Source organism: Ostrinia furnacalis, unplaced genomic scaffold (assembly GCF_004193835.3).
Source record: "Ostrinia furnacalis isolate ACB-3 unplaced genomic scaffold, ASM419383v2 OfSCF0907, whole genome shotgun sequence".
Classification (NCBI taxonomy): Eukaryota; Metazoa; Arthropoda; class Insecta; order Lepidoptera; family Crambidae; genus Ostrinia; species Ostrinia furnacalis.
This window is the reverse complement of record NW_021131146.1, coordinates 95,317-108,048: the sequence shown is the minus strand read 5'-3', so window position 1 is coordinate 108,048 and position 12,732 is coordinate 95,317. Positions and strand designations below refer to the sequence as shown.

At 37.1% G+C, this 12,732-nt stretch overlaps 2 protein-coding genes across 9 annotated transcripts; one reads left to right on the top strand and one right to left on the bottom strand.

Annotated features, from left to right (window-relative positions):
• Window positions 1-278: 278 nt before the first annotated feature.
• Window positions 279-6,191, bottom strand: LOC114350467 (uncharacterized). 8 transcript variants are annotated; one of them, XR_003655698.1, is made up of 5 exons: window positions 4,538-4,925; window positions 4,130-4,252; window positions 2,650-3,678; window positions 1,983-2,386; window positions 279-685 (listed from the first exon to the last, which is right to left on the bottom strand). XR_003655698.1 is itself a non-coding variant. In XM_028301290.1 (5 exons), the coding sequence occupies exons 2-4, from the start codon at window positions 4,244-4,246 to the stop codon at window positions 2,270-2,272; spliced, it is 1,263 nt and encodes a 420-aa protein (XP_028157091.1). In that variant the 5' UTR covers window positions 4,247-4,252; window positions 4,538-4,926; the 3' UTR covers window positions 1,863-2,194; window positions 2,238-2,269. The 8 variants fall into 8 exon arrangements, 7 of the variants coding, with proteins under 7 accessions (XP_028157094.1, XP_028157093.1, XP_028157091.1 ...); XM_028301290.1 differs by lacking the exon at window positions 279-685 and having other exon boundaries at window positions 1,863-2,194; window positions 2,238-2,386; window positions 4,538-4,926; XM_028301293.1 differs by lacking the exons at window positions 279-685; window positions 1,983-2,386; window positions 4,130-4,252; window positions 4,538-4,925 and adding exons at window positions 752-1,105; window positions 5,505-5,627; window positions 5,781-6,191.
• Window positions 6,192-6,320: 129 nt separating this feature from the next.
• On the top strand, window positions 6,321-8,359 carry 6pgl (6-phosphogluconolactonase). The gene is made up of 4 exons (XM_028301297.1): window positions 6,321-6,525; window positions 6,842-7,042; window positions 7,407-7,687; window positions 7,969-8,359. Exons 1-4 carry the CDS (start codon window positions 6,408-6,410, stop codon window positions 8,068-8,070), a joined length of 702 nt encoding a protein of 233 aa, XP_028157098.1. The 5' UTR covers window positions 6,321-6,407; the 3' UTR covers window positions 8,071-8,359.
• Window positions 8,360-12,732: the final 4,373 nt, after the last annotated feature.

Genomic DNA, 12,732 nt, shown 5'->3' with positions numbered 1-12,732 from the left:
GTTCACATTTCGGTCTANTCGGTCTATTGACTTCGTTACACTCACTGGCCGTATAGATTAGCCGTTCAGAACCGTTGGAAGACAGTTTTTTAATTTTCAATCATCATAACTTTTTGGGTTTTCTAAGTGCCAATTAGTTCTGGCTGTTTCTTCTTGTCTTATAGGTTTTATGAGATCTGTACATAATAATAATAATGTACATTTTTATTATAATTTAATAATAATGTGAAGGACAATACAAATTACACTTGAACATTGATTGAATATGCAATACCGAGTATGAATAAATATTTTACTAATATCACTTATTAATACTATTTTACCTAAAGTAAATTTATTTATTGCATTGCTAAAATTGTGTACAGAAGGCGGGGCAAGTAGTTCGCATAACATTTCTAGGGTTCCATAACGGAAAGAAAGACACAACAAATACATAATAGTAAAATACATAAGGCCCGGATTCCACCAAGGCGGAGCGAAGCGGAGATGAGAAGTGTTAATAATGAAATCTGATTGGTTTATTATTTTAAGTCTGAAAATTGATTCTCTGATTGGTTATTCAACACACTTCTCAGTTCCGCTTTGGTGGAAACCGGGCCTAACTCTTCCTTATTTACTAAGGAAGAAGTTATGTAATTAGCTTTATGGTAGCATAGCAAAACATCGTGGTCCCTTCACCATTTATCTATATTTAATTATTTACTAAGGCTGAGTTGCACCACCTAACTTAACTTTGACCGTAAAGTAACTATACGGTAACCGGTGCTTTTTTTGCATGGAGTTCGACAGATTTTTGACGTTTGTCAAAGTTAAAGTAAGATGTGCAACTCAGCCTCAGAGTTATATTGCATTAGCTAAAGTAGTTTACTTAATTTACCACAAATAATCGCCCTTTTCTTCTATAACCTATTTTTTCCGAGTATTTTTGAGTTTTACCCTAACTAACATGGAATTCTCGTGTACGTTTTACTATTATTTCTATAACCCGTCATATATACCCGTTGTCCACACAGTGGACCACATTGTCAGCCTCCCTCTGCCGGCCTCGCTTGTCTTTGATCGGGCCTATGCACCACACGTCGTCTATGTCCAACTTGCTGACGCCCTGGAAATAAAGATAAACTGTTATTATCAGTAGTAGTCGAAAAGCAGGATTGTCTGGCGTAAAACCCTTAAGACCAAGAGATTTCTGGACATCAATGTTTTTTTTTTGCTCTCCAAAATGGGAAGCTCTTGGCTTGCATACCTACTTAGTTGCATCTCAACTGATAGAAAGTGATGATCAGGCCGAAGGTGGAGCTTTGTTTATTGAATCGTAAAAATGAGGTTTTTNTCGGTCTATTTACTTCAGTACAATCACTGCCGTATGAATAAGCTTTGTAGAACCGTCGGAAGACAGTTTTTTAATTTTCAATCATCGTTATAACTTTTCAAAGTGCCAATTAGTTCTGGCTGTTTCTTCTTGTCTTGTAGGTTTTATTAGAACTGTAAATAATAATAATAATGTACATTTTTATTATAATTTAATAATAATGTGAAGGACAATACAAATTACACTTGAACATTGAATATGCAATATCGAGTATGAATAAATATTTAACTAATATCACTTATTAATACTATTTTACCTAAAGTATATTAATTTATTTATTGCATTATACTAAAATAGTGTACCTACAGAAGGCGGGGCAAGTAGTTCGTATACATTTCTAGGGTCCCATAACGGAAAAAATACAACAAATACATAATAGTAAAATACATAAGGCCCGGATTCCACCAAGGCGGAGCGAAGCGGAGATGAGAAGTGTAAATAATGAAATCTGATTGGTTTATTATTTTAAGTCTGAAAATTGATTCTCTGATTGGTTATTCAACACACTTCTGATCACTTCTCTGTTCCGCTTTGGTGGAAACCGGGCCTAACTCGTAGTTAGCTACCATAAGCATAGCAAAACATCGTGGTCCCTTCACCATTTATGTACATATATTTAATTATTTACTAAGGCTAAGTTGCACCACCTAACTGATCGTAACTAACCATAACGGTAACCGGTGCTTTTTGCATGGAGTTTGACAGATTTTTGACGTTAGTCAAAGTTAAAGTAAGATAGTGCGACTCGGCCTCAGAGTTATATTGCATTAGCTAAAATAGTTTAACACAAATAATCACCCTATTATTCTATAACCTATTTTTTTCCGAGTATTTTTTAGTTTTACCCTAACTAACATGGAATTCTCGTGTACATTTTGCTATTATTTCTGAAACCCGTCATATATACCCGTTGTCCACACAGTGGACCACATTGCCAGCCTCCCTCTGCCGGCCTCGCTTGTCTTTGATCGGGCCTATGCACCACACATCGTCTATGTCCAACTTGCTGACGCCCTGGAAATAAAGATAAACTGTTATTATCAGTAGTAGACGAAAAGCAGGATTGTCTGGCGTAAGACCCTGAAGACTAAGGGATTTCTGGACATCAATGATTTTTTTTGTTCTACAAAATGGGAAGCTCTTGGCTTGCATAGTTGCATCTCAACTGATGGAAAGTGATGATCAGGCCGAAGGTGGAGCTTTGTTAATTGAATCGTAAGAATGATTGAGTTTTTTGATGAGTTTTGAGTTTTTTTGAGGTTTTTAATGACATTTACCTTAACTTCCATATCGATAGCATCTTCGGGCGTCAGTATGATCATCGGAGTAGACTCGAAGCTGAACGCCAGTCCAAAGTACGAATACTTTTTAATTTCCTCCTTGAATAAACCCCACGGATACAACTTCTCGGGATCACTGCCCATCTCCACGATTTGTTTAGAGAGCACATCATAATAAAACCTTAGCAGTTCTTCATAGTGTTTCAGCCTCAAATCCTGACTCGTGCACGCGTAAAACATAAACGCAATATCCAACACCGGTGTCGCACACCGTGTCAACTGAAAGTCAATGATCTTGGCATCAACTGGAGTCCCGTTCTCGTATTTAAACAGGAAGTTGTTGGTCCAAGAATCCCCGTGGGATATGACCCCAGTGACACTTCGCGTAGCCGCCTTTATCATGTCATCGTACCGTTCTGGCACACAGAACTGTTTAATCTTCTCCACGTAAACAGAATCCGGATATTCCCGCTCTACCGCGTCGATCGCTATACCACATATCCGCTTCCAAAAACGCCGGTACCAATTTCGCAAACGCTCGTGGTAGTACACCTCGAATATGTGATGCCTTATGTCCTCGAATTCCTCAGGGTTTTGGTCCTTCATCGCAAAAGAGATAGCGTGGAACTGCGCCAAGGATTTCAAAGTTTGTTGGCAATGCGCTAGATCTATTCCCTCTTGGCGAACAGCGCCTCCAAAGTTTTCTAGCGATGCATCTTCCAAGCATATGACGTCGTTTGTGCCGTCGCAATGAGCGAAGAACAGTTTCACGTAGCTATCGAAAGGTTCGCTGAGTTTCTTCTTAGCTTGGAACTCCAATAATGCAGGCAAGACTTTGACGTAAAAATTGATTTCGTTCTGGAAGAATTCGTGGCTCTTGAATGTGAGTCGTCTAGCTACACTGCTAGGCATGGTTTTTAGGATAACTTGGACGTTTTTAGAAACGCCATGTTCGTTATTGCCGTATATCCGAATGCGCATCAAGTCGCTGAGGTACGAATCGCCTTTCCCTGTGTCGCTTACATACTGGAAAATATATTAATATTTGTATTAGGACATGTTTAGGGCTTAGTGAATTTCATAGGTACCCATGATGTTAAGTTGATTAAAAACGTGAGCTAATAGCAAATAAATCTGCAAATGGAAAGATAACAGTAAGTGTGTACTTGAAAGTAGTGTGGAAAACTAGAAATCAATGTCATTTGAATTTGAAGGTCACAACAATGCTGCACTATGAACACTCTACTTTTGCATGCATATCTAGGAACATTATTTGCCTCCTTAGTATAGTAGGGTTGACTAATCAAATAAAATAAGCAATCAGTACATAATCAATCATTTGCACAATTCTTGTTGCCATAATGATGCATTATGTACGTACAGCTATTAGCAAATTTTTAATTAATTTAAATTTACTGAGTTTGATAATCAAAAATGATTCTAATCAAGATTAAATTAATAAACTTTATGGTCCTACCTGCCAGTGAGTGAATGTGCATGGTTCTTCAAACCACTTAGTGAGGGCTTCTCTCAACGTCTCCGGAGTAAGCACTGGAGACACTTGGATCAGGGAGCTTTGATCTTCATTCGACATCGTAGGCTGGAATAATTATAATATAGAAGGCTAAATACAAATACCTGCATTTATTTGTTGAAACTTTCATCATCATCATTTCAGCCGTAGGACGTCCACTGCTGAACATGGGCCTCCCCCAATGACTTACATATTTACCAACCGGTCATTCATTATGGAAGTAACTTGATGTTATTACAAAGTTAATCACATACAATATTACAGCATGCATGTAATAATTTTAGACTTCTGTTTCTACTGAAAGAAATTGTGGCTAACTTACATGCATGAATTAGATAACTGTGTACTTACAGAGTTAGTGAAGTAAACTATTGTATTGTGGTGGGGAGAATAGAATGATGATTACTCAACTATTATCTACTTATTTTATAGCTAGCCAATCAAATGAGTATGATGTGGTAGGAACTTTGTTTTGAAGCACTTGAAAACTGCTATATTCTATATAGTGGCTATTTCAAATGGATCTATATATTACAAGTACCTATTGTGGATCTAAATAACTTTGTTGATTGAATAATTGCGTTTGCGGTGTCGCTCTTATCTCGCGCTGTTTAATTTTTATTGAGGACAAGTATGTAGAGGAAACGGATGTGTTTATGTTTTTGAAGCGCGGGCCGCAAGATACAAAAACACAGCTAATTTAAAAACCCATTATTTGTTTGTTATCAACGAAGAAGTATAATTCTCTGGAAAGTGGTTAGGTTATAATTTTGACACTAATGACATAACTTAAGTGACGTAGGAGCAAATGACACTGAAGGTTGGTATTCTCGGCTATACATACTTTGGCCAAAATGGCCAAATAGCTGCAGGCTATCCGTTACTGTAATCATTTGACACTTGACATTCCTTCCTTANCTTAGGGAATTTCATAGGTACCCATGATGTTAAGTTGATTAAAAACGTAAGCTAATAGCTAATAAATCTGCAAATGGAAAGATAACAGTAAGTGTGTACTTGAAAGTAGTGTGGAAAACTAGAAATCAATTTCATTTTAATTGAAGGTCACAATTCTGCACTATGAACACTCTACTTTTGCATGCATATCTAGGAACATTATTTGCCTCCTTAGTAGGTTGACTAATCAAATAAAATGAACAATCAGTACATAATCAATCATTTGCACAATACTTATTGCCATAATGATGCTTTATGTATGTACAGCTATTAGGAAATTTTTAATTAATTTAAATTTTCTGAGTTTGCTTATTAAAAATGATTCTAATCAAGATTAAATTAATAAACTTTATGGTCCTACCTGCCAGTGAGTGAATGTGCATGGTTTTTCAAACCACTTAGTGAGGGCTTCGCTCAACGTCTCCGGAGTAAGCACTGGAGACACTTGGATCAGGGAGCTTTGATCTTCATTCAACATCGTAGACTGGAATAATAATTGAAAGGATAGGGGACTAAATTAACACCTTTGTATTAATTCAAACTAACACTTGATGTTATTGTAATAAAGTTTATCAAAGTTTATCACAATATTGGAGAATGCAATATTGGAGGATGCAATAAACAACTCTGTACTTACAGTTTGCAGCGAAGTAAACTATTGTAGGCAGATTAGAATGATGATTGCTGAACTATCTAAAAGCTACCCAATCTAATGACTATGATGTGGCAGGAACTTAGTTTTAGCACTTGAAAACTGCTATATTCTAGTGGCTATTTCCAATGGATCTATAAATTACAAGTACCTATTGTGGATAACTTGTTCTTGATTGAATAATTGCGTTTGCGGTGTCGCTCTTCTCACGCGCCGTTTAATTTTTGTTGAGGACAAGTATGTAGAGGAAACGGATGTGTTTGTTTTTGAAGCGCGGGCCGCAGGACCCAAAAACTGCTAATTTCAAAACCCATTATTTGCTTGTTGTCTACGAAGAACCTAAATTCTCTGAAAGTGGTTAGGTTATAATTTTGACACTAATGACATTACATAAGTGACGTAGGAGCAAATGACACTGAAGGTTGGTATTCTCGGCTATACATACTTTGGCCAAAATGGCCAAATAGCTGCAGGCTATCCGTTACTTTTGTAATCATTTGACACTTGACATTCCNTTCCTTCCTTATCATTGAAATGTCATTTTTCTAACCTAAAAACTCGTTCAAAGTTTTCTTTGCCGTAAAACTTAGTTTTTACAAATTAAATACGAAAATGACTACAATTAAAGTGAGTGACGAACAGGAAATCATTCGACGATTATCGTCATACGTAGAAAAGATCTCAAATGACGCTATCAACAACCGGGGTAAATTCTACGTCGGCCTCTCAGGTATGTTATCGTTTGGGTTTGACCTCCAACTTATTGAAGTACAAACGTTGATGTTAAAATAGTAAGACACGGGTCTTAACGCGACGTTTATTAATGAGTTACATTATGTACTCACGGCTTAACGTTTCGGCTGCGATGCTGCAGCCGTGGTCACAAGCAGACTGGCGGCTCGCGGCGTCGTCCGTTCGGGCGGGCTCATTAATAAACGTCGCGTTAAGACCCGTGTCTTACTATTTTAATTGAAATGGAACGCGAAAGCTTAAAAACGTTGATGTGTTATAATTGTATTTAACAACTTTTAATGAACACTTCCCAGGAGGTTCTGTGGTAAAATACCTCTGCGAAGGCCTGCCTGCAGTAGACACCGACTGGTCTAAGTGGGTGCTAGCGTTCTGTGATGAGCGAGTGGTGCCTGAAGACAGTGAAGACTCAACATTTGGCACGTACAAGAGACAGCTTATCCCTAAAACAGAACTCAAAGAGAGCCAGTTTGTTGTGATTAAACAGGGTGTAACAGGTAATGTTACTCATCAAATTAAATAAAACAATTTCAAAAATTTAGACTAATTAAATTAGTACTTACAAATCGTCAAATGCTCTTAAGAAGCCTATACATGTCTTATTCTTTTTTGCTCTATCAGCACTTCGAGACATACATTTGGCAAGTACTGAGAAGAAGTGCCATTTTTATTACTTGATTACGGCAAAGCAAAAGAAGGGTTATTGCATAACTACCCACATAAAGATTGTATACTTGATATTTTAAGCTATATTTTGTCTTTTTAGTTGTTTGAATTTGAATGCAATCATACTTTTAGCCATTTGGCATTTATCTATTTAGTACCTACTGCAGTCTTAAAATTACTGACTTGATTTTTCAGCTGAGGAGGCAGCAAAAGATTACACAGAAAAGTTGAAAGTAGCCTTTAATGGAGAAGATTTTAAGTTTGATCTGCTGCTGCTTGGAATGGGCCCAGACGGTCATACATGCTCATTGTTCCCTGGACACCCATTATTGAATGAGGCCTCTTTGAAGGTGGCACCAATCACAGACTCTCCAAAACCACCTCCAAGCAGGGTCACCCTTACTTATCCAGTGGTGAATAATGCTAGGAACTGTATATTTGCCATATGTGGGGCTGGGAAAGCAGATATGGTGAAGGTAATTATTTACTTCTATCACCAATTTCGTTCCCATTGAAAAAGTAGAAAGAGTAAATGATAATAAATATCTTTGGACATTACTTTTCACAGTCACCACTGTCATGTGCCCCATTTGAGGCTAATATAAAAAAAAAACAGTCTGGTACATGTTTTTTTTTTCTTAAAAATATATTAGTATCATGCTGAAGATACTGTTTGATAACAGTGAAGTGTATTACTGTAAGATATGCAACCATTATTATTCTGTGACTCAATTTACCATAAGGACTACTGTTTCAGCGCATTTTGAAGGACAAGGAGGATCTCCCAGCCGGTCGTGTGAAGCCTGCAAGTGGCGCTCTCTATTGGATCGTAGATAACGCTGCCGCTGCTCATCTATAGATGGATTGATCATGAAATTGAGAACATTTAAAATGTTTCATTACTAACATTCCATTCTATGAACCATGCGAAACTGTGTTAAAGTGATTGTGATTTACTGTATAAACTATGACTGGCAAATTAGTAAAAACTTAAAAGATCTTTTTATAGCTGATGCTATGTATTTTTTGGTTTGTTTTGGTCTACTAAAACATTAAAATAGCCTTTTTGGTGCTTGAATTTTTGATAAAAGGATTTTTGAAATCCTTAATTGTTTTGGGACCAGCATAAAATATATTTTTTATTACTTTATGGTAAGGGTTTTTTTGAAAAACTAGTTTGGTCAATGATCTGTTTTTGTTTTTTTTATCGTTGTGATAAATACATATTTTCTTTAAAAAAATGTTTATTATTACCATTACTCACCTACTATTAAAACCAAATTGCATTCTGCAATAAATTTGATTAAAATTTCTGGTTAGGTTGTTAGCGCCCTCTATTGAAAATATTTGATAACGCCACTATGAAAACTTGTCACTACTCCACACTAGATGTCGCTATCTACGTATGACGTTCAAGCTTTCGCTTTTCTCCGCTAGATGGTGCTTTATTAAACTTACTACACCCCACTAGATGTCGCTACGCGCACGCTCTCACAAGTGAAAGTGGCGTGCCAGGTGGCGGCCGCGACTGCGGTTGTTGACCGCCAAACGGAGTCGTGACGTAACCGCCGTAATCGCTGACCATCCACGGCATGCAAATACATGCAAAATACGGATCTGATGGCTGCGTGTTTTGGTTCAACAGCTGATAGTCGTGCTGGAAATAGAATAATTGGACTGAAAATTATTCAATTTTAGTCGCAGAATAATGCAGGCTTTCTGCGTAGAGTAAAAAATCTCTACATTTTATTAACAATGTTGCTTTATTCTCTTTTATTATATTTATATTTACCTTGTGTCTATAGATAAAATAATTGTAGAGACTTGAAAGACATTTAGTTATGTACTTACTCAGTAACTGAATACATGTGTCTATGTACTATTACTAAGTATTGGACCACTATTAGATTAGTGCACATCCTGTACCTACACAGGTATATGACGAACTCTGAAAAATGTTTGCCATCATCAAATCAGTAATTTCCATTGCCATTTTTTGGGCCCATTGTCTACGGTTAATCTCATCATATAATCTGAAAAGTTGAATTTACTATTCCTTTCGAGTTCCGTTGCTTGTGTACGTTGGCCTACCAAACGATGCAAATGAACTTATTTAGGTATTGATTTTGATGATAGAGCTGGACAATAGTTTTGAAAATTGTTTTTAACTCCCGACGCAAAAACTGGTCGATCTGTAGTCTGTACGGCTAGCACGAAAAACTTTCGAGTTCGAATCGTTTGCGTATTCGAATCGTCATCAAGAGATTTAATACGAAAACTACAACAGCGCATTAGTGAACGTGTCGTAAAGTGAACTTAGTATGAGAAATGGTTGCAAGAAACTTATTTTGAAAATCAAAATTGTCACGTTATCGTTTAATTCGAAGGTTGAGTATCGAATTTTGTCGAATACGCAAACGATTCGAAGACGAAAGTTGTTCATGCTAGAGGTACTGTAGTATCGAGCTCTTAAACGGGTGAACCGATTTAGACACGGCTTTCCTTACTTCACTCCTTACTTTTTACTAGCCATTTCACAGCACTCGAGCGACAAAGTCTGAAAGGCGCGCGCGCCGGTCGCACTTGACCCGGTTGGGCTTTCTGCGCATGCGTGTGTGGTGTATGGTAGCCATTACTTTGAAAAAATAACGTATTTTTTCCGTTTCAAAAAAGGAAAATACATTGATTTGATGAATCATCATCGACCAATACTTAGTCAAATACCTTGCAGCTACTTAATGTACGAAACTATGTAATTCGTGTGAAAATTCGCGTGTTTACATACAGGTTGTTCAAAATCCTCCATTTGCATTTGGTAAATAAGAGAGTGTCGTGCTCGTGCACCTGTAGTGGGTATGGGGGTCCTATGCCCTGATGATGACGACAGAATAGAAGAGCGTTTCACCGGTGTACTGTCTGTTTGCCCATAAGGATTTTAGTTCCCAGCTGAAAATCATGGTTCATGAAGTCTAAAATTAGGATTTGGAGGTGGGGGGCCGCTGGGTCACACATTTAAGAGACAAACATGTCATTTATTTTCTGCAAATAGGTTATTTAGCTCTTTTACTTGTTCCAGTATAATTTTAATCCTATCACTGCTCCAGGACAATAAATGGGACAGTGCACAGTGTAGTGTTCCGTGCAGGTAAGTTTAAAGTCAACTATCTCGACATATTAATGGACACACGAACTCTATATTTATTTATCTCAATACTAAGCTGTTTATTTACAACACCTTCGAGTCGTGTGCCACATATGACTCATACGGGAGCGAGGAGCCTTCGTAAACGATTGCAGTCGAAGTAAAGGACGCCAGCGAAGTAATCGTTGTACCAAGACAAAGTATACCTAAATACAGGACCTGATGCCCTTAGGGTCTGCGAGGCAGGGTATTTTCTGCTCAGATTTCTATAAAACCCTTGACAATATAGTGGCACTAAGCGACTAAGCGTTTCGATAAACAGCTAGGAACTAGAATTCGTCGCCTGCTGCTCTTTCCTGAATACTATAATCCGGGCCTTTTCAAGACGATAGTGAATAGGCACTTACAGGGCAGATATGTAGGTACCATCCTAGACTGTATCTCACTTAACACCAGGTGCGATTGCAGTCAAATACCTGCCTTGTTATGCATAAAAAGGGTCCATAAGAAAGATCGAAGGATTCAGTATTATTTTTTACGTAGAACGATATCAATTCGAAAAAGACTGCTGTTTTGCGATGAACAAGAATAGAAAATTATCTGACGTGGACCTACTTAACCCTGGCTAAGAATTCCTAGGTTATATGACTCTATCATCAGCAAATGGTCTGATAAGAATGTTTTCTGGTAGAGAAACCAACGATTTGTAGAGAGTTACACAAGCTGTTTCGCTATTACCTTTTAAATCAATAAAATAAATACAAAACAATAAATATAATTAACAATTATCTTAATAAGTACAATTGCATGCATTACCCCTTGCATGATTTGGTATCTGATACGTGTAGGTGGTGTAGAAAGCAAGTATCTAAACGATTACGTTTAAGAACAGCAGGTGGCCGTAGAAACTGATCTTTAGCGGTTACGATTAGGGTTTGCCCGGGCAATTAAAATGGTTATTAGGAAAACTAACACTTACCGTGTGTACGTGTTGCGACACAAGATCTATTGGGCACCCGCCTGCGTATGCACATGCAAGTTTGAGACAAGTACAGCCAGCAAAAAAGGCTAATCGGTTTACAGCTTTTTGCCCAAGAGATAAGGCTTTAAATCTAATCAGCTGTGCACTGTACAATGTTCGCTATCTAAGTTCATATGTCCACTTATCGAGTATATCAATCTGCGGCTATTAAGCAACCCGTGTAAGGTTAGCAAAAGGCTTGTCATTCATTAAATCTTAATTTATGGAATAAATTATTTGCAAGTGTGCACGTATTATTATGTCACCTTTGAAATAGCAATTTGAGACAGTAGATTGTACCTACTTTTAAATTGATTGCTCTACAATGACTTATAGGATTAAAAATAATTGTTTTTTAATTATCTATCTAAGATACTATAAGGTAGTCTTATATCACCCATGAAATATGCATATACAGTTTTAGACGTTGTAATTTTACTCAGTGTAGGTACAAGTAGGTAATTAAATTAATTTGTAGGCATAATTATGCTTAATTTTTAAATAATAAATCTACGTCCTTTTTAATACTCAAAAAGCATAAGTACTAAATATAAGCTAGAACCAAAAATGAAAATCAAAACGTTTAAACAGGTTTTTATATTCGTACATTTGCATTTTCGTGTTTTCGTGTCAGAAGATTTTTAATTTCTATAAAACGAGCATAAGTTCGAGCGGTTGGATTCCTTACAAAGAAAAATCATCATCATCATCATGAAAAGCTCCAGGCAAGGGCTTTTAAAAGCAGACTGTTTTGCCAACGCTACCACGAATGTGTGTCGGGGCGCGGCGCGTTGCGTGCGAGATCCGTATGTTGCCGACCCTACTACAAGTACCAAGCCTAAATACTTCGCATGTTATAATTGTTTCCAGCTACACCAGTAGGTACACTAGATTAAATTGTCCTGTTGCACTGGCAGAGATTATAATCTCTGATCTAAACTGTTGGAAATGCAAGTAATCACTCTGACTGAGCATGCTCTAAAAGTGTTGAGATACCTACTTGATTAAACGAGATCAAAATTTTCAATTATCCATCACAAACTTCTAAAACTTTAAGGCTCTACCCATTGTATGATGTATCTAAGGTTAAAACAGCAACCTACCTAGCCCAAAGTATTTTTTTAATTATAGGAAAAGTCAACTTCCCTCAAAAATAAATACCTACTACTTATTATACCTACTTAACTGACTCTACGAAATGCAAGTTTAAGGGTGGGTTGCACCATCTTACTTTAACTTTGACAAACGTCAAAAATCTATCAAACTCCATACAAAAAGCACCGGTTACCGTTAAATTTACTGTCAAAGTTAAGTGGTGCAACTCAGCCTAAGTGGTTTAAGTGAATAAAAAGATGAGT